The sequence below is a fragment of the Lacerta agilis genome, chromosome 4, assembly GCF_009819535.1.
Source record: "Lacerta agilis isolate rLacAgi1 chromosome 4, rLacAgi1.pri, whole genome shotgun sequence".
NCBI classification, from domain to species: Eukaryota; Metazoa; Chordata; class Lepidosauria; order Squamata; family Lacertidae; genus Lacerta; species Lacerta agilis.
The window spans coordinates 19,446,875-19,469,475 of NC_046315.1; the positions used below are offsets into that span (position 1 = coordinate 19,446,875).

At 41.8% G+C, this 22,601-nt stretch overlaps 1 protein-coding gene across 8 annotated transcripts in view; it reads left to right on the plus strand.

Moving 5' to 3' along the window:
• The first annotated feature begins 318 nt into the window (after positions 1-318).
• The window catches only part of GRIA4 (glutamate ionotropic receptor AMPA type subunit 4), a 216,534-nt gene continuing 194,251 nt past the window's right edge, over positions 319-22,601 (plus strand). For 5 of the 8 annotated variants that reach the window (XR_004426417.1, XM_033146202.1, XM_033146203.1 and 2 more), the window contains exons 1-2: positions 319-568; positions 1,838-1,996. Coding sequence is in view for 7 of the 8 variants with exons in the window: in XM_033146202.1 (XP_033002093.1) it covers positions 481-568; positions 1,838-1,996 (247 nt within the window). In the remaining variant the exon portion in view is untranslated. The remainder of the gene's footprint in view (positions 569-1,837; positions 1,997-22,601) is intronic. The other 3 variants (XM_033146200.1, XM_033146199.1, XM_033146206.1) reach the window with 2 other exon arrangements.

The window sequence follows — 22,601 nt, forward strand, 5'->3', positions numbered from 1 at the left end:
AAGGCGGGAGGAATAGCGCATGTCTTCATTTCTGAGCGCAGCCACTAGACTCCTCTCTCCCCAGCACCACCAAACTCTCCACCATCTTTTGCATGTGAAACATTTGCAGCCGGACAGAAACCTCTGCCAGGGCTATGGAGACTGCGGGAAAAATCCGCCTCAGCAGGATGGCTTGCTGAGGGGAAGAAGGAAGGCGGGAGGGAAGAGAGAGAGAGAGAGATTTATCCAGAGACGAAAGGGACGAAAGAAGAAGGGGGGAGAAAAAGAGAAGGGAGGGGAGGGGGGAAATACCACCCACCCTCTTCTCTTTTCTTCCCTACCCCATTTTTAATTTTTTCCCTCCCTCCCCCCTTTTCTCAATTTTGTGTCCTGCCCCCCCTTCCCTCCCCCACCACCAGCGGGTCCTCAATGCCTCTCTGAACAACATCTAGGGAGAGAGCGTGAGGAGGAGACCCGGGGAGGCAAAAGAGAAAGAAGAAGATGAGGATTATTTGCAGACAGCTTGTCTTGTTGTTTTCTGGCTTTTGGGGACTCGCAATGGGCGCTTTTCCTAGCAGCGTGCAAATAGGTAAGCGCTGCATTGGGCTGGGAGGAAGAGGAGGGTGGCGGCGGCGGACGGGGAGGGGGAGGACGGGACGGGATGGAGGGGGCGAAGAGGGGGCAGAAAGAGTGGGGAGGGGAGGGGGAGAAAGGAAGAGGGTGGGAGGTCAAATGCGGGCCGCAGGAATTGGGGGGCGAGGGGATGAAGAGCCCCTCCATATACCCTCTTTCCTGCCCTCGTGTTTGCGTGATGGGGAGCAGGGCGGCGTGGAAAGGGGGGGGGGAGAGATGGTGATGCTTATGTCTCCGGGGTAGGGAGAGTCATGCATGTGTGAATGCGTGCGTGTTGTGTATAGTGTGTTGGCAAACTTGGGAAGATGCTCTCTGAGCCAACCCCCCCCCCCCACCTCGCAAGGCTCACCCTTGAGCTGCCTGCATCTCCTCTTCAGGATGCTCCGTGGAACCTGGTCTAGCACAACCTGCACGTTGCAGTAACCCATTTGCCACGGAGCGGGAGGAGGGATAGCTGTTCTTGCTTCAGAGCCTTTCCGGGCACTACTTGGAAACTTAGGGCATTTCCCCCCTGCTAATGTCGATATTCCCAACCCACCCACCCCCGGCCTCCCCCTCCCTAGCAGCAGCTTCGGTCTGTGCCTCTTCTTTGCCTGGTCCAGGTTGCCTTCCCTTTCTGCTTCCCCCCATCTTTGGATGGGACGCAGCTCTTGAATCCCTTCCAGTTGCAGCTCCATCACTGCATCATTTCTCATGCACTCCAAAAGGTGTTGCTAATAAGGCTGCCGGCCCATAGGCTGCAGAGGGACAAAGTTCGTGGTGCTCCACTTCCCTGTAGATTATTCTCCCTGGTGTGGTGTGTCCCAAGGTAAATGTACATATCTGCACAGGCACATAGAAAGGGAACGTGCCCGTATACCCCCAGCATGTGTCTCGATAGAAGATCCACTCTTAAATCTGCCTGCCACTGAATACCAGGGAGGGCCAATTTAGCAATGTGTTCAACGTTAACAGAGATGGATGCTAAATGGTTTCAAAGGTCGCTCTCATCACAAGAGATATGGCTATTTAAGGCACGAAAAAACAGGACCAGTGCTGCTCAGGAGCAGGGATCCTAAAAGTCTCATAATATCTCCGTGTGCATAAACATGTATTTGTTACAAGAAGGACCTAAAGAAGCTGTTTAATAATAATGTAGAGCTGTTTTCACTATAGCTGCTGCCTGACATAGAAACAATTAACTGTGACACTTTTTTATTGTTTGCTATCATTTGTTTATTGGTAGGTGGCCTCTTCATCCGAAACACAGATCAGGAATATACTGCTTTTCGATTAGCAATTTTTCTTCACAACACCAGCCCCAACGCATCCGAAGCACCTTTTAATTTGGTTCCTCATGTAGACAACATTGAAACAGCAAACAGCTTCGCTGTAACAAATGCCTGTAAGTAAAAAAAAAAAAAAAGTCATTTATGTAAAGTTGCCATCAAACGACAGTGGAATTAAGAAGAGAAAGCATAATTACATTCCACTTCAGTTTCAAAGTCCCCGTTCCCTGAATGCATTGAAACCCTAGTTAGTTTGCATCCTTGGTGAAATCCCTTAGGCTTCCTTGTACTGACTAACTGGATGTGGCATTTACTTTAGCATTATTACTGTAGTTTCTTGCTTTCTGGTTTCTATGGTGATGCATTTTGTAGTTGTAAGTATGTGTGTGTGTTTGTGTGTGTGTGTGTGTGTGTATGTATGTCTTGATCAATTTAGCAGCCTCTACAATCTCTCCTCTCTGCCAACGGGATATGGCATGCCTTGTCTGTGTTTGGAAATAACCCCTAATATTTGTGATCACAAGTGCTTTCTAATGGCTAGAGCAGAAAGGCGCCTGTGAAAGCAGTGGTGTGCAGGGTAATATATTGGAGTGGCTTGACACTGCAGTTGATCTGGTGATGTCACTTGAGGCTGCCCTGCTCCTATATTCTGGGTTGTAAATGTCGCTTATCATCTCGTAATGCATACATCCTGTGGATATGTCTCCGTGCATCCATACATTGGTGCCAAGTCAAGTTAGTATCTGATCTACTTGATTGCACACACCACCCCAACTGGAACTGTGCCCCTGTGTATACGCGCTAGTGCATTCGCCACATATTTTTTAAAAGGATGGGTTTTTTCAGATACGATGGATTGTTGTTGTTGGTTTTTTTAAAGGCTACATCTGAAGACACCCCCCCCCCACACACACACATTTTCACCATCACAGCCTGCTAAAACACTGAGCAGGACATATGTGAATCATGCCTCTTGTTTCCATCAATTCGGCTTCAGTGGATTTGGTAGCTCTGCAAAATCAGAGCTATCTGTGTCACAGTGAAAAACCTCTTTCTTTTAAATTCAGTTACGAATTTTGAAAAAATGTACGTGCATCCTTTCAACTCCCAGTTCTCCCACATGCCTTCTCCCCCTCCCTTTATTGCATCGTTTGCTTTGTCCTTAAACAAGCAGTTCCAAACACTATTTCTTTCAGAGGTAGAAATGTATTGCAGAGAATTTTCTTAGTGCATACCCTTAGAGTATGTACTTATGAAAACAACAACAACAACTGAACTTTCTCGCATTAATATCTAATATGATATTTTACATCTAAACATCAGGGTACATCTCATAAGCTTGTTGCAAAAGACAACCTGCGGGGCAGCCGTCAAGTGGAATTGGAGCGATTCCTTTTAAGTTTTACATGACCTTGGCACCTTGTTTAACAAGGAAAGCTTCAAGACCCACACAGTATGCTCTCCTCCTCCCAAGACGTCTTATGCAGAATGATTTATGCTACATAAGTGGGAATTCTTATGCTATATATTGATAGTACTGGAGGAAAGATTCCTGCCAAAGTGTGCTTCATTGACAAGCATTGCAGTCTCATCGAGGTTTTTGCAGGCACTGGGTATGGGTTTCCCAACTCGAGTTGACACTGCATGTTTACAGCTTTGGGGTACTCAAAAGGGTTTGAGAACCTGAGTTTGCATCCTGCCTTCCGACATTGTTCTAGAGATTATGCTATACGATACTGTCAAACATCTTTGCTTAGGATATCAAGTATTTTGTATAAGCACACAGCTAATCAAGAGGTTTGGGGGGCAATTCTGATATATATGGCATCACACACACACGTATGGAAGAATGATTTTGGAAGCAGCAATTATAGTTCTCTGGATTCAACAATTAACTAGTTTTAATTTTCTGCGATGCAGGCAAAGCTCTTAAGTGATGCTGTCTTTTCTCCTGGGTTCCTTACCCCCCGCCATCTTTTAAAACAGTGTTGCAGTTCTAAACAATTTTAGTAATCGATTGGTGACAAATTCTCTCTCACACACAGTGGAATCATAAGGGAAATTATGTGCATAATTTAAAGTACTCTGACAGACCATGCTCAAGCCATACTTCCAGTTGTGTCTGTATCCTAAAGTTATATACTCTGGGCATGATGCACTTGGAGTCAAGTCTCATTTATTTTGATGGATAATTTCAGCATGTACTCTGCCCATTCACATGGATGGAACTTCATTTAGCCGGATGGACCCTTTAAGGGCAGTTGCTTTCCTTTCTTTTGTATGTGTGTCTTGAAGTTGTTGGGTTTTGTATTTTTGGATGGGGGGGGCAGCCAGAATTATTTCAGTGTTTGGAGAAAAACTGCTCTCTGCTAATGAAGCATGGGCAAACTGACTGACAAATGAATGAACATATCACATGTCCCTTAAGCTACACATGAGCAGAATCCTGGGGGGCGGGGGGGAATCAATTGTCTGATAGCTGGAGGACATTGGTTTCCATGTGATTGCATTTGCTGGGTTGACAGAAGCTTCCAAAGCACAGATGTGTGAGATGTTCTAACCTAATTAAAGATCTTCATGGGGAGTTGGGGGGGGGGAATGCAGTAACTAATACTGTGGCAGGCCTGAGCAATCTGATTATTTTGGAGTGGCTTTTGTGGGGGAAACGATGGCAAAATTCAGAGCAAGTCTGTTTAGTGTGTGTGTGTGTATCCCAAAATGATACGGTACAAATGCCTCTCAGCTACTGGACAGAAATGAATATTCATGTGAGGTCAAGCATAAAGATCTAAGACGTGATCAGTTGCTTTTTTCCCTGTTTTTCATTTCACTGCAGAGGTTACTTTTTGAAGCTGCAGTGCCTGGACCATTTTGTGGGTTAGGAACAACGAACAAGGAGCCTGAAGGAGCTGTGTCTTAAAGATGAACTAGCATAATCAGAAATGATACAATAGAAGCATGTGGAATCAACTGGATTTTTTTCTCTTTCTCTTTTTGTTAGGCTGCCATGATGAGCTGGCTGCTTCTCTGGCACCTTGACATTTGAATACAAACACTTACAGACTTAAATCTATTCTCTTATGTTTTGCTTTGTACAAAGCCGAAGATATGTTCTATTTGTTCTGACTTTGTACACAGGGCCCAAACCTTAAGAAACACAGGTTATTTTTTCATATAGATTCTGTTGTGGCTCAATAAAACTGACATGATTTATGTTAGTTGAGTTCTCATTTCCTCCTGTTTATGTGCTGAGCCTCTCCCCCCCCCCCCATATATTGCTTTCGTAGTGCATATTTTCTTGCAGGTGAGAGAAAAGTGTGTTAAATGAAATTGGGCTACAGTTTATTGCCAAATATGGATTGTGCATAACTTTAATTGCTAGAGTGTTATAAAACTTAAATCCGTATCATTAGAGCAGGGTTCCATAGTGATTGGCGTAAAAATGCAGAAATATATATTTGCAATTGCACTTTTTAAGTTCCAAATGACATTCAGTTTTTAATGGCCTGTATAGGAGTATATTTGTTCCACTTCATGTTAGAAATAGTTTTTTTATTTTTAAAAAATGTAATGAACTTTACAATGCATTAACACACTTCGGCATACATATTTTTTTATAAGTAATCATTAGAAGCCTTCCCATTCTAGAAAATTAATTAATGTGGACAAGTGTGACAAAAAAGCACGTTGACCTCCAGATGTAACCATTTCTTTTGCAACAGTCCCAGATATTCTGTTACAAAACTGCTAGTGAGAAGCAATCCTGCAGTTCCCCCACAGAGGACAATGCAAAATTAGAAAGGATAAATCTAGACTTGTGCTGTCAACATTTTTTTCTCCTTAAAATACTTTCCTTGCAGCCTGACAGTCCTAGTCCTTCCCTGGTTCATATTGGTCCATGTACATGAATTAAGCAGATGTTGATTGTGAAATCAGTCGCTGTCCTTCATAATCAATGAATTAAATTTTCGGCTTCATTGTTCCAGAACAAATAAATAGTTTGTCACCCAGTGCATAACCCAGTTGAACCAAACCAGATGGAACCAGTTTATTGCTGTTGCCCCATTCAGATGTAATGTTGGCAATCACCAAACCATGATTTGATGATCAGGAACATGTTGGGGACTTCCCTTCTCACACCTCCTCTTTAGTGCAGCCTGGTGTCCCACTTGAAAACTTACTTAGGTCAATTGATTTAAATGGATCTACTTTGAGTACACTTACAGTAGTCATCAATAGCCCTAAAAACAGAGAGAGGATCAACAGCTACCCAACATTAGTTAGCACCTGGGCAGCAGAATGTGGATGCATGCAAATCACCTGGCCATAGCCCTCTTCACTATAGTTAAGTGCATTGTATTTTTAGTTATATTATAGTAATTATTTCTAATATTTCATTCATACATATAAATCAACAAATACAAATTTGATGCAGATCTATGTCTTCTGAGAGCCAGTGTGGTGTAGTGGTTACGAGTGGTAGACTCGTAATCTGGTGAACCTGGTTCGCGTCTCCGCTCCTCCACATGCAGCTGCTGGGTGACCTTGGGCTAGTCACACTTCTTTGAAGTCTCTCAGCCTCACTCACCTCACAGAGTGTTTGTTGTGGGGGAGGAAGGGAAGGGAGATTGTTAGCCGCTTTCAGAATTCTTAGGGTAGTGATAAAGCGGGATATCAAATCCAAACTCTTCTTCTTTTTTGGTGATGTGTTTCCGCTTTTTGGATTAGGTGTAAGAGATCACCCTACTCCTCTTGCTTGGGCATCCTCCCTTTTCAGTTTGGGAGATAATTGTGATCGGCATTGAATCTGCACTGAAGTTATCACCAGTGATAGCACCCATCCACAGTTTGCAAAACTGCTTCTGGCCATAGTTTCAAACTTTGTTTTGGTGCCATTGCTAGTGAAAGTGTTGGTGCAAATGTAATACAGTACTAACCATGGTAATCTCCAAAGCTGAAAGATTTGGCATTCTCTATAGCCAAATCAAGATTCTCTGACTGAGTAGGACTGCATCTGAACTGTTGATTTTTGATCCTACACCTGCTGCACCAGCAACTACATGTGTTGTAGGAAATTGACACAGTACAGTATTGTATCATATGGTGTGATGTTTTGCTGGCTTTACAGGGATAGTAGCTTGGTGTTGTTGGCTGATATGCTGGTACAAGTGTTAGAGATCACTCTGTGCACCAGAGTGTTGTTTAGGTAAAAGTGACTTTGAGAGCCAGTGTGGTGTAGTGGTTAAGAGCAGCAGTCTCGTAATCTGGGGAACTGGGTTCGCATCTCCGCTCCTCCACATGCAGCTGCTGGGTGACCTTGGCTAGTCACACTTCTTTGAAGTCTCTCTGCCCCACTCACCTCACAGAGTGTTTGTTGTGGGGGTGGAAGGGAAAGGAGAATGTTAGCCGTTTTGAGACTCCTTGAAAAAGCGGGATATCAAATCCAAACTCCTCCTCCTCCTCCTCCTCCTCTTCTTCTTCTTCCAACCTGCTGCCCTCCAGATGTTTTTGACTATTTCCCCCATCATTCCTGACCATTGGCTATGCTGGCTGGGGTTGATGGTCCTAAACATTTGGAGGGCTGGGGAAGGCTGAGGTAATATGAAGGTGATAAATGTAACATATGAATGTGACTGAAGAAACTTTTAGAAACATTAACATAGAAGTACACTTCTCAGGAAGAAAGGACACTAAACAAAGTGTGGGAGGTGTGTATTCACTGCATTATAGTGTGTGAACCAACACCATTATTATTATTATTATTATTATTATTATTATTACTACTACTAGTAGTAGTAGTCGTATACCGGCCTATACATGCAGGTCTCAGAGCGCTTACCAATTTGTTTCTGCTTAACTATCTTCTGGAGGAACGTGTCATCTCGATGATGCTACACTGCTTTAAAATAGGCTATAAACAAGCAAGCTTGCAAACTTTTTAAAGACTGTGTCAGGTGTGTGTGTTTTTTAAATATAATTTATATTAATCTACCGGATGTAAAATATGAAAGTTTGCAGTACTCAAGTCTTCTTATCCTGGAGCTACCCCAGTTAAAATAATTGAAAATTCTAAGGCGGCATATGATCCTCAGATGCTTACAGGTGGTACTATGTCCTTCCCAATTATTGAAAATTCAGCATCGTTTCCTTGATTCAAATATTTGCCCCTTTTATAGAGTAGTGTGTGTGTGTGTGTGTGTGTGTGTGTGTGTTGGTGTGCATGTGCACATTGAAATGGATGAGTGTGTGGAGGACTTCTCAAAAACCAAAACTTATAGCTGTAGAGGTTGTATGTCGGGGCATGTGAAGCATAAATCATTTTCTGTGTTTTTCATCTCTGTAGTTCAAATGGTAAAACTGCATTGGTTAGAAAAATATATTAAATTTGAACAGATGGAGACAAGGTTTACAATTCATTCATCTGTTTGTAATGCTGTCTCATTTTTCATCATCTTCCAACAGAGGTCTTCAGAAAACCGTCTGGTGCCTGTTTTCAGTATACAGTGTCCTTTGTTGTGGAGATTTTCCTTAATTTATTTTTATTATGCCTTACATCCCTATACATTTCACCTAAAGCAAGGGATGGGGTATCTGTAGCCTTCTTGCTGAATTACAAGTTCCATCTTCCCTAACCATTGGACCATTCTAGGTGGGGGTGATGGGAGTTGAAGTCCTATCAACATCTGGAGAGAGACAGGATCCCCCACCCCTGACCTATAGGATCCAGAAATGGTTTGCTATTGGAGACTGAACTGTTAAATAAGATTCCTTCCATCTCATAATTTCCCTTGATGTTCTTAGCTTTATGGGTGATAGCCAACATCTGTATGCAAATAGTGTTTGAGTTTGCATTGTTCCACTAGCAGTTTCTGTTTCTTGTTCTTTCTTGGGGCAGCAAATTTGCATGGAGCTATATAATAAATTACTGTGAAGTTAAATTACAAGATGAGGTTGAACTCTAGAGAGGTGAGATTATTGTTGCTGACATCCTCCTGGGTGTAAATAACCTTTAAAAAAAACACCACTTACTCTTTCTAAAGCCACATAAAGGAGCAGTAGCAAATGTTTAGCAAATGTAGGGAAATGGGCGAATATATATATATATATATATATATATATATATATATATATATATGCTTCTTTCTTTATTTGAACTTGTTTGTTTCCTTGATTGCATCCCACTTGTGTTGCACTGCCTAGTCATTGGTAAGAAAATGTTTTGTTTGCACCCCGCTGATTAGAGGAGATAGCCAAATTAATGGAGTGTGTTATGCTACATCCTTGGTTTGATGTAAACTAATTCTGTTTTGGTTTAGGGAAGGAAAGTAGTAACTGGATTCTGGTTTAAAGTATATGTAGTCAGATTTTAACATGCCTACAACATTCTCTGGGTGAGACTTCCAGTACTTGTGCGAAAGGACATTATATTGGCTTTATGTACTACGCCAGTTAAATCTTGTCTGTTGCCATCATTTTATAGCCTCTGTGGGCATACCTATACTGCAGACTTAAAATGGCTCAACAGGTATTCCTCCTTCTAAATAAATCCTGGGAACAGTAATTCTGTGATGGGCAGTTAGTGATCTGTGGCATGGATTTCCCAACTCTTCCATCAAATTATACTTCGCAGGACTTTAACAGGGGAAAATTCTCACATTTAGACTGGTATAAAAATAAAATAGTGTAGTGTAAAAATCATAGGTACATTCATAGTGCACTGGAGTTTATTGAACAGCTGCTAAAGTGCAGGGATAACCACCATGTGACAATTGCTTTGCCCATCAGCAGATGGAGCTGTCCATTTCTTACTCTCTGGTACGTAAGGCATGTCAAAAGTAAAGCAACCATGTTGGGAGAGCTTCTAACTTGTCCATGCTTATTCTGTGGTTGAAGCAGGCTTACAATATAATGCCAATCGTGGACTGCCTGGCACTGGCTGCCGATTAGTTTTCTGGGCCGAATTCAAAGTGCTGATTTTGAACTATAAAGCCTTAAATGGCTCATGACTGCAATACCTCCAGGAGCACCTCTCCTCATACGAACCAACCCAGACCCTGAAATCATCATCTGAAGACCTTCTTTGTGTGCCTCCTCCACGAGGGTCTTTTCCGTGGTGGTTCCCCATTTGTGAAATGCTCTCCCCAGGGAGGCCCACCTGGTGCCTTTGTTACATATCTTTAGCCACCAGACAAAAACATCCCTCTTCTTCCAGGCCTTTGGCTAATTAAACAATCTACATGGCCTTTACAACTAGGGGTGTGGTATTGTTTCTTTTGGTTACTATGTTATGTGTTTTTGTGTTTTTGTATTGTAAACTGCCTTGTGATCCTTGAAGGAAGGGCAGTTTAGAAACTAAATAAATGAATGAATAAAATAAGTTAGCAAAAAAGGGAGGGGGAAGTATTACGAAGTGTTTTGCAGTTAAAATATTCAGACACCTCCTGCACAGGCCTCAGTTTTAGTGTTTCCAGCCATCTTTGCCTTCTGACTCAGTACAGCCCTTTCATTTCAGAGGTCCTTGTGCCAGAGTAACTCTCAGCATATTGTGCCTACTTGTCTCATTGAGAGAAGTGTTCATGGGGGCTCTATAATAATATTTCACTCTGGGTGCATCGTGCTTAGAGTTCTTTTGGCTAATTTGTGCCATCTCAGGAACGTTAGTCTCCTGTGGCATATTTTTGCCTACACAGATTAAATACAGTGGAAAGCTAAATAATAACAGCCGCCACCACAAAAACAAACAAACAACCTGGAACAGCACTAGCAACGGCTATTTAAGTGGAAACTTTGGATGAGTTAAACAATCTACTGACTCTGGAATAGTTTCATTTATTTTAATATGGCTATATCTGGGTCAATATGCTGTGGATTGCAACATTTCCCTTTAATAGTTGGCAGGGTTGCCAACTGCTGGGTGTTGGTCACAAAAAAAGAGATGCTTTTGAAGCACTGGGCTATGGAAGTGGGGAGTTTGAAATATGTTGTTTTTGTAAAAATTCTTAGGTTCCTCCAACTCACTAGGGAGTCGGAATTTGCAGTGGTTCATGGCATGGGGGGAGTGACAGCAGACTTCAAGTTTTGGCACACATCTCCCAGCCAAACGAGTGTGTTACTCTACATTCCTGGTTTGATGTAAGCTAAATTCTGTTTCTGGGAAGGCTTGATTCTGGTTAGCTAATAGTAGTTTCTTTGAATAAACCCCATTCATATATCACAAGGTGAAAATACTTCAATCTCTTTGCAACTGGGGCAGGGGTGGAATTGTGGAGACCAAGGCTCATGCATGCTTATTTCAGTAACACAAGACCATGGTTTAGAGTAAAGCCTAAACTGGGCCAAAGTGAAATACTTGATAAAGGCAAGCCAGTGTTTTACAGTCTGAATCCTATTTGTGAACCAGCCCCTTTATCCTCTCTGTGTGATTCCCTTCATGCACAATATTGCCATGAAGCAATCTCGGTGTAACTGCATTGTAAATGCAAGTGCCAAAGACTCGCCTTTCCTATACTAGTCTCCTGCAGACTGTGGAGATGCTTGCCAAGGGTTTGGATGATGATGATTTGGAAGCAGCAGGTGTCAGTAGACTGGTGCAAGGTACCAGAGAGTTAGAGGAAAGGTCTGCAGTGCTTAATAGATCTCAGGGAGCAGAGACATTATGAAAGAAGCCTGAGCTAAACTGAGCCCTTAGAGTACCAGAAGACAACTGATTTATTCTCCAAGTCCTTCCTCTGAACTGCAAGCTGGAAGTTTCTCAAAGGTAAAGGGCTTCACCTTAAATTGTTGCACTATGATGCCTCCCAGTAGCTGCTTTAAACCTTCCACTGGTGGAGAGAATCAGGTGCTATGGATTGCTGGTGCGCTGTGCTGTTTGGAGAGATCTGACTTGCTGGCTTCCAAAACAGAGGTGGATGCTGAGTCTCCTTTCTCAGGGTGATGTCTCCCTTGGATTTAAGAATTACAAAACTGGCTCTGGTGCCCCAAATAATTTTGATTAAAACTTTTTGGACTTCTGTTTCTGTCTTTCTAAAAGTAATCACTGCAGGGATATTAATGTGTTAGAAACATGGCTGGGGATTACTGATGTGGTAGAAAGTGGAGCTTTAGCCACAACAGTAGCAGAATCTGCCAGGGCCCACTGTCAATATTTTGCTATACCATGTTTCCACTCAGTTTTCAGAGCACTGAAGAAAGATATTAAGAAATTACTGTTTGTTTCCTTTCACTTAACATCTCAGATTGAGATTAATAGTGTTGTTCGCTTGCTTCTACATCCCTCCTCAGTTCATTTTCATTCGTATCTACTGGGCACTGGACCTCTTTGACCTCTAAATTGTAAAAGAATGCTAGTAGTATCCATAAGATTCTGTGTTCCTCTTCTGACGTCTGACAGATGGAGGGAAATTGTGCACTTCTACTTTCTGCTGAAGCACCTGAATGCTGATCAGTTGCTGTCTAGAAAGGATCTTTCTACTGACAGCCACTAAGACCTCTCCATCTATTTGCTTTGCAGGCCTTCTGCTTGCTAGGATAAAGAAAAGTAAGACCAAAGTAGTGAAAATAATCACAGTGCAGTGGTACCATGTGTTATGTATTGAAGTTCTCACCCTAGGCCACAAGGGGTGTGTGTATATAGTTCATTCTGTTGCAGTTTTTACTCAGGTCCGCACATGCAAATGAGGGATTGAAAGTGACGTTCAGGGATTGGGTAACTACAGAAAGTTGTTACTGTTGCTTGTAGCTGAGTTCTATATAAGCAGGCTGCTGAGCCCTTCAGTTAAGTCCTGTTCCAGCCTGAGAATAAACAGAGCTGCTTGGAGTATCACTGTGTCATCTGCTATGTCCACCCACTATTTAATAACTTGGTTTATGAACTTAATCCGTTCTGGAAGTCCGTTCTTAAACCAAGGCGTGCTTTCCCATAGCAGTGGGGGACCCAATTTACAAATGGAACACACTCAACAGGAAGCGGAACGTGTTCTGCTTCCAAGGCAACGTTCACAAACCAAAACACCTACTTCCGGGTTTGCAGCGCTCTTAATCCAAGTTGTTCATAAATTAAGCTGTTCTTTAACCAAGGTACCACTGTATATGCAAAGCTGCCTTATACTGAATCAGACCATAGACTACTGCAGTGTGCTCTGACAAGCAACAACCCTTTCAGGTTTTAGCCAGAGTTCTTTCTGCCTGAAATCAGTTTGACTAGATTTACCAGGAAATTAGCCAGGAGTGTTATGTATGCAAAACGTTTGCTCTATCACTAAGCTATGGAACACCTCAGTAGCAAGCAAGTAATAGTGCTGTGTACATAAACATAAATGCCATCATATAGCACAAGCATATGCAAACTCATTCAAATTATTCCTGGATTGGAATGATTTGTTCAGGACAATTTTCACAGATATCATTTTTTTTTTTTTTTGGCAATTGCTCTATTCAGAGCACCAACCAGCTTTTAAAAATCATTGATCATTGGACCCCCTTCAATGCTGGGGTCCACATCATGCTGGCTTGTTTGTTGCTGATCTGGTTGTGTATGTGTTTGTATGTGTGCACTTAACAATAAGTTTTGAATCTTGTTGCTTGTTTGGAATACTCATATGCACCAGTGAATAGGCAATTTCAGTTTGGGTCCATGAAAATAGCAAATATTTTTGTATCCCTAACTTGAGAGTTACTTTAAGCACACTTAGGAGCTTGCATAAATCCATGGGTGTTTTCATTTGTTTCTTAAGACAAGAAACCACTGCATGCCATATCACAAAACTGTTACTGGAAATTATCATAAAGTTCAAAAGCAGTTTGCTATGCAAAGTGGATGACAGCTTTTCAAGCAACACAATTGCAAAGCTCCACTGGGAATGAGGAAACAAGCTACTTTGCAAACTACAATCCAGAAAAACCACACAACAAAATATCTATGTGAAGGAATAGAATAAATTATACAAGTGTATGAGAGACTAAGACATATTCTTGCCACGTAGTAAAAAAAATAATGCATACATGTATGCAAATGTATGTAATGTCTGCAAAAAAAAACAGCATTAAGTACCAGTATCTTGGATTCTATGTATCTTAAATATGATTTGATTTTCACCTATTTAACTTGTAAGATAAACACAGAACGTGGAGTTATCTATGGCCTGTTATATACACCTTCTTTTTCTGTGCTCATGGCAAACGAATCACTCACTTGTTGCAGGCTGAAGCTTGATGGGGTTACACTCCCACTGAAGGAGTGGGTAGGTAGCTGGGGGGGGGGGTTACTCCTGGATCCACTTCGGTGACACAGAGTGCATTCCATCAGCTTCAGCTGGTGGTCCAACTACACCCTATCTGGACAAGGATAGCCTAACTTCTGTTGGCTTTGTTCTGGTAACATTAGGTTAATTACTGCAATATACATGGGGCTGCCTCTGAAGATGGTTCAGAAACTTCAGCTGGTGCAGAACTGGGTGGTGAGGGTGCTCACTGGGTCAAGATGTTTGAGCATTTAACACCAATCCTGGCCCTACTGCCCTGGCTGTCCAATTCAAAGTGCTGATTTTGTCCTATAAAACCTTAAATGGTTCAGAACCATAATACCTTAAGGAGTACTTCTCCCCACATGAATGGACCCTGAGATAACCCTCTGAGGCCCTTCTTTGTGTGCCTCCTCCATGAGAGGTCTGGAGGGCAGCAACACAAGAACAGGACTTTTCTGCAGTGGCTCCCCATTTGAGGAATGCTCTCCTCAGGGAGGCTCTATAAACCAGGCCTTTGGCTGATCAGACAATCTATGGCCTTTTAAATGTATGTGTGTTGGCAGAGTGGGGTGGGCTATTGGTTTGTTTCTTGTTTCATTATGCATTTTGTGTTCTCGTTTTGTATTTTTAGGTTGTGAACTGCCTTGTGCTCTTTGGATGTAGGGTGGTATGCAAAGGGTGGCAACCTCAATAGGCTGGTCTGCCTTATTTGCTGTGGGTGACAGTAGGCCATAATTTTGTGTTTCCAATATGCTCCAAAATGGGAATGGAAAAATCACTTTGGGTCATACATTTGTTCGTTGTGGTGTTGAGGGGGAGAATAATGAATGGATTCTGATGCTACTGGATGTTACTCTTGTTTGTGCACATGAGCAGTGGCCAGAGCAGCAACCAGGGAGAAAGGGAATACAGTTGTACCTTCGAAGTCGAACGGAATCTGTTCCAGAAGTCCATTCGACTTCCAAAATGTTTGGAAACCAAAGCATGGCTTCTGATTGGCTGCAGGAAGCCCCGTTGGACATTCAGCTTCCAAAAATAGTTCGAAAACTGGAACACTCACTTCCGGGTTTTGATTGTTCAGGAGCCGATTTGTTTGGGAGCCAAGGTGTTCGAGATCCAAGGTACAACTGTATCGTCAGTGGCAATTTACTCATGAAGCCTCTCTCCTGTGTTACTCTTCAAAGCTTGGGGAAATACATTCTCTCCCCCTGCAAACACACAAAGTTAGCAAAAAAATGTGTTGGCTCTGTATTTGTAAATTTGTGTTTAGTACTGACATTGTTCAATTTGCAGCATTTCCTGACTCCTAGAGGAAAAAAACCCCTAAATGGAACAATAAAATTGAGCCACATCCTGCTACTGTGGATGACAAGTGATTTAAAGTAACTGTCCACCATTTAAAAAATAATAATATCTGATTTTTAAATATGGGAGGCCATTAGCATAGGAAATATTCTGAGTATATATATGGTATGTTTCCTTACAAAGGAAATCTATGTTACAGCAGTGCATTTTTCTCTCAATGGCACATATAGTTCCCATTAGCTCTAATGCAAGTTAAGTGTTTGCACCATGAGTTATAGCCCAAAGGATTAGCTATTAAAATGTTGGTTTATTAGGCAGTGCAGTAAAGAGGTTGCACTGCTTTCCCTCTGAGTCTTTTGCTACGAAAGTATTGTCGGAGGACTGTTAGGATTTATTGATGTGGTAAGCAAGTGGTTTGTATCTAGTTCAATATTCTCCACCGGGACCCTTTTCCTGCCAAAAAAAATGTTTTGCACAATTAATTAAAATTAAGAAAGTTAAACTTGCATCTACCTTTGATTACAGAACAAATGCTTTCTCAGAAGATTGTCTCTGTTAATTGCAAACTCACCACCAGTTAACTACCTTTAAAATATACAGTGGAACAAACAAACAAATCCCACAATTAACTGATTCGATAGTTTCCTTTGAGATAACTTCGTAAAGGTATTTCAAATCATGTGTGTTTATTCATGAGCGAGTTGCTGTGCTGGGACATTGGGCTTATTCACAATAAGTCTCAAGTGGTATGTAGCCCTCTAGCACACTCATTGCCATCTGGAGCAACCTGGCTTCATCTGAAGATGGCCAAGTTTTGATATTTAATCAGCCAGTCAGAGGAATGCTCTTATGCCACTAGAACATTTAGTGACCATTTACTGGCAATGTAGGTGGAGTTCAGTGAAGCACATATTTTGGAACTGGTCCATTGCTGCTCTTTATAAGGTGGTGGTGACAGCAGCAACACCACCACACAACCACTGGAATTGGAACTGTCCTGATGGCTGTGTTCCAACAACACAGTAGCGGATTTGCACATTTTTGTTCCTGTCTTTCTGTTCAGTGCATATTAGTGGTCCAAAACAGTGAGAATGAAGACACCAGTCCATCACATGACTGTACTAGGGAGGGAGTCCCTACACTTGGATCCCTCTTGTAAACATCTTGCACACAGGAGGGTCCTGCCTCGCAGTTTGAAATACTGGGCCATCTGTGCAAAGCATAAATAATACCACTGAGCACCATTGTGCTAGAGTCCGGGTAAACAGTAATGCATGTTTGGAAAGGAAGTGCCAAACTCATTGTGAACAAGTGCGACATCAATGGCTGAGTTTATCAGGCTGCATTCTTTGCTATGGCTAGCTTATATTGTGTGGTGGAAACATAAAGAGATCTCTGCCAAGCAGATGACTGTGGCTTCTGCCTGTTCAGCCCTATTCACTGTTTTATATTAGAGTAAGCACCCACAAAAGGCAATTTAGTGGAGAAACAAACTATATTTTGAGTGATGATACTGTGCATAAGGAGATAGTACAGTATTAAAAATGACCTGCCATTAAAATACATATTTTGTGGGATCTCTGTAAAGAGATTTTCTGTGTAAATTCATGCAGAAGGAAGCCATAGAAGATTCCTTCATTGCAGGGGGTGGGACTAGATGACCCTCAGGGTCCCTTCAAACTCTACAACTCTACGATTCTATGAAATGAAAAGCGTTGTAAAGGATTAATAGCTAAACAGTGAATATTTGTTCTCAAATATTGGGTAAGTGGCATACCTTGATGAGTTTTTCTGTTTTATTTTATTATTATTGAGAACAGCCTATATACATATTTTGCTTAAGTAAATCCACCGGTTTGGGGGGGGAGTGCCTTAAATAAAGAGATTAAAAGCATGGCTGACCTTCCTGCAGGTGCATTGGATAGGAATTCTTTTGATTTCTGGAGGAGAAAATAGTTGAATTGGCAGTAGATTATCATTTGAAAGTCAATTGTCACCTTTTAGGGGGAAATACTGTTGCCAACAAGCCTGTCTGGATGCATAGCCAAAAGGCAGCTGTGTCTCTGCATGAGGTTTTTACACTCCCTCCCCCCAGCTAATTCAAAGGCCCAAATACTAAATCTAGCACTTGGGGACAGTATGTGGATTTATGATAATCCCTAAAGGACTGTACGTTTCACTTACTCATAGAGGTAGTTTTTTTTAAAAAAAAATATGCCTTCAGGAATAACTCTGTAATAACTTTCTTTATTTCCTTTTTACTTTTTCCTGGCAACACAATATGCGATAGGAATATATATATATATATATATATATATATATATATATATATATATTAGACAAAATATAGGTTAGAGTTTGTTGCTTGCTTTCACCACTTTCTATATACAGATTTATGTCTGAGGGAGAGGAGAAATCATTTTAGCATGGGAGTAGATTGCTAAGATAAATTCATTTTGGCATGTTTCAATCAAGTGCCTTGATTCACTTATTGTGGCCAAAGCATGGATTGGACATTGCGAGTGGGTAACACTTTACTGCAATGAGATAAAGGGCTCCCTCTTCCCCTTTACTTCTCTTGTTCCACACCCTGATTCCCCCTACATCATACTGCACCTCATAGTTTGTCTCTGCTCCAGGATTGGAAACCATGGTTTTGACTGCAGCCAGATGGTTTGTCTCTGCAACATTGGAACTCAGCTTTTTTCAGTTCTGAAATTTTACTGTCACTCTACTGTCACTTGCAGCATTGCTCAGCATTCCACAAAGATAAGGAGAGCTTTCCTTTCTTAACAGTTATCTAAAATGCTTAAGTAGTGGAAATTAGCCTAGTCAGATAGCTCAGGTGGAGGGTAGGGTCCATTAAGCCTGCTTTTGAAGATTTAGGTCATTGTTTTAAATCCACATGTGAACATTTAGCCTTCTTTTTCTTTGGAGTTCCTGATCACGTGTGCCCCTTCCCTTTGCCCATTCTCTTTCCAGCTTGTCTTCATCTCTGAATCCTGTCTCTGGTGTTTTTATGTCACTTTCATTCCTCTGGATCATACCACATTTTAGCCCTTCTGCTTCCTTGGGCTTGCCTCCATTTTAGATCGCTGGCTGCATTTTCTCAAGGCGTTTCCGTCCTATCTTCTACCTCTGATTAGCTTTGCTATTGGCATCCAAAGAGCCTCCTGTCTGCTCCAGCCCTCTGAGACGTTGTGGTAGCTCAGATGATCATTGTCAGCAGTTTTGCCACTACTGAAAAATCCCCAAGTACATTAGGATATAGATTTCTTTCAGCGGCCATTGTGTGCGCAATCTTACAGATCTGATTGAAGTCAATGGAATTTGAGCCTATTGTATTATGGTTGCAGCCTTATACTGCAATCCTGTACATGTTTACATTGAAGTATGTTCCTCTTTGTTTAATGGGGATCCTTTACAGATAACAATGCAGCCTTATTTTGTAATAGTTCCCAACTGATGCTGTTTCCTGTGATGGAACTGCATCCTTAAATGATGACCAAGTCCACCTATTTATCATGCTAAATGTTGCCTTTGTTACTTGGCTCAGTCAGTTTCTAATTCCTGTTATGCAGAGCATAATTCATGGCTGGGGAGTTGCAGCCAAGAAGATGTTGGCAACATGCATATCTTGACCAGGTTTGCCAAATCTTGGCTGGGGGGAAAAATAACTCTTCCCCTTTTTAATAGCAGGCAGATCAAGGATGGGGCAGCTTCTCCAGTTGTACTAGCTCATTAACGTGAAAAGCTGCATATGTTGAATCTGTGCTGCTACACACTAATTAAAAGTACAAAGCACTGTTTTTCATGACCAAATTGTGAAATCTAGAAATGATGTCTGCTTATGCACACACAAAAAGGACAAACTGCAGTGAAAGAGGGCGGCTTTTATGGGAAACAAAAGTAGTAAAAGAGAGAGGATACTTTGCTGGAAATTGTGGGGCTAATGATAAGTACCATAAAGAAGGCTGATCGGCGAAGAATTGATGCTTTTGAATTATGGTGCTGGAGGAGACTCCTAAGAGTCCCATGGACTGCAAGAAGATCAAACCTATCCATTCTGAAGGAAATCAGCCCTGAGTGTTCACTGGAAGGACAGATCCTGAAGCTGAGGCTCCAATACTTTGGCCACCTCATGAGAAGAGAAGACTCCCTGGAAAAGACCCTGATGTTGGGAAAGATGGAGGGCACAAGGAGACGGGGATGGCAGAGGACGAGATGGTTGGACAGTGTTCTCGAAGCTACCAACATGAGTCTGACCAAACTGTGGGAGGCAGTGAAAGATAGGCGTGCCTGGCGTGCTCTGGTCCATGGGGTCATGAAGAGTCGGACACGACTGAATGACTGAACCACAACAACAAATGATAAGTAACCCCCACTGAGGATTTATATGAAAATGTTTTAGCATAACAGTTCAAGTCCCACCGATTGCATCATACCTCACCACCTCAAACTAGCTATCTCTACTGAAAATGGATTCTTGCCTACTGTCATGGCCTCAGACCAGGAATCCTCAAATGCTGAATTCTCCTATAATAGTTGCCCCAAGGAGGATGCACTCCCCGGTCATTCCCATGTGAAAGTGAAGAGGTAATCCTACTGCGAAGTGTAATATGAATACACTGCAGAAAGTCAAACAAAGAAAGTAGATCAACCCCCGGGGTATGTATGAAGCACAGCTGGCTGGTCTTGCACCTCTTGTTTTTGCTGCTTACCCAGAGCCACAAAATGGTGTTATCATACACCAGTGGCCCATAATGCATGATTGGAATTGCAACAGGCCTTCTGGAGAAGAGCATGGCAAGCTTAACTTATCTGCAGCACACCAGGATGGGTTTTGTTCTGGATTAATGCCATTTCATGGATCATTAACTGTCACACACCTGAGATATGGCAGCTTTCAACATGCATATGAGCCATTTACAGAATAAGCCTGCATAGTTATCTGTGAGTAAACCTTATTAAACAAATAGGAACACAATTCAACGATTTAGTTGAGATTCCTGCATAGCAGGGGGTTGCTCTAGATGACTCTTGGGGTCCTTTCCAACTCTACAATTCTGAGATTATATTATTCTGTGCCTCATACTTGCTTCTGAAAGCTGATTCCAATGCAACTCATGTCTTGACAGTATATAATGCAAAAATTGGCCTAAACAACAAACTGACATGTTTATCTACTAGTGATCAGGACTGTTGGTGTTGGAGTCTTAGCTCACATTTACATAGGAGTTTTCCTTAATTTTGTATTCTACTACCAAACAAAAGTACAGGGAAGAAGTTACCAAAAAACCAAGTATGCTAACCCTCATGAGTAGCTCTGAAGTGTCATCAGTACACATAGAACCATAGAATTATAGGGTTGGAAGGGACCCCAAGGATTATCTAGTCCAACCTCCTGCAATGTAGTAACCACAGCTAAAGAATCCCTAACAGATGGCCATCTAACCTCCAATGAAGGAGAGTCCATCACCTTCTGAGGCAGTTGGTTCTGCTGTTGAACAGATCTTACATGATACAGAGTTTCATAAGCAACAAACAGACTCTAGTCCGTGTGTTAAGAGAAAGTCTCTAACCCTTGTAGAACCTGAGAAATGGGGCAAAATGTGTAGCCACTGATCTCCTCATTTGTTCTGTGAGAATCTAGCCTGTTCCAACCTTTCAATGGGAATATTTAGGACAGCAGATGTAGCAAGGCAGCTGCAGTCTCCAAGGAAGCGAGCACATTCATGCTAAACTCTGCTTTGGCATAAAATTATATATGAATGCAGCCATGCTATGGAGGCCCAGGTTCATCGGCCATGAGCCTGCCTTGAGTATGGGGCCAGGGGTAGAACTTTGAGCTAACCATTATCCCTGAACATAATCACCCAACATTTTTGTGTGAATAAATTGGGAGTGCAATTTATACCTTGCTCAGGGTTCCTTGGAGAAAGCAGGATTTAACAGAGAGAGAGAGAGATACATATATATATATACACACACATATGTGTATATATAAGATTGTGTGTGTGTGTGTGTGTGTGTGTGTATTGTACAACAGTGAAATCTACTTCAATGTAGAACTTGTGTGTGCCACATTGCCTTTATGGTATTTGGTAATCTACTGTTTTATTACAGGGACTTAAAATCATGAGTAACCAGGTGAGGGCAAGTCATTTATAAGCATTAATAAGATGTTGCCATTCCTTCATTTCCATTGCTACTGAAAAACCTTGGTAATGCTGTCAAAAAACCCCACTGAGATTTAAACAGGGGCATGTAATGCAGAACGACATCCTCACTCACATCACCCATTTATTGCACAAGGGCTGCATAGCAAGGATTGTAAATACCAGCTTTTAATTATCAAGTTTATTTATAATTCATTAATGGGAAGTAGATAAACAGTCAGGCTATGATTGGAATGGAGGGAGGCTAAATTGAAAATAGCAGGCTATACAGATTAAATGGGAAAATATTGATGCAGACTCAAGGTGAAAATTTCTCCCCTTTCATTTTCTTTTGCTGCAGTTATTCATTAAGTCCATAGTCTACAACCCACTTACTCAACAGCAGTCAGTTTGGCTCTATGTGAATAAGCAGGCTCAGCTGTGTATTGTAGCTGTAAAGAATGAGACAGAAAAATCATGCTTGGGGATCATGTTGAGCTCTAGGAGTTGATGTTCTTTACTTAATACAGACAACCACAAGCCATGCTTTGTGTGTGTATATGTGTGTGTGTGTGTGTGTGTGTGTGTTTGTGTGTGTGTGTGTGTATAATCTAACATTTAGCATGTTTGCAACTGGGGTTTTGCGGAAGAGTTCTCTAGTCCGATTAAGCTCATATGTTCAAAAACAGCACAGGGTAGAATCCAGCATGTGTGTTCTGCTCACACAACAGGTTTCCTTTTTTCACAACAGAACACCCCTCTCCATGCACTCTCAAAGTCTGCTGCAGGAGTTGGGGGGGGGCCTCCAGAGTAGATTTAAAGGGGGTGCCAGAGGAGAGAAGGAAGGGAACATCCAGCTTGTCAATATCCTCCTTAAATTGTGATGCCTGGAACTAGGCACAGTACTCCAGGTGTTGTTTTATGTGTGCTTGTTTGCATCAAAGTGTGTCTAGAAAATATAAAATTATTTATCTATATAACATGATTTAATGTAAAGTAGCACAGTACAATATCAG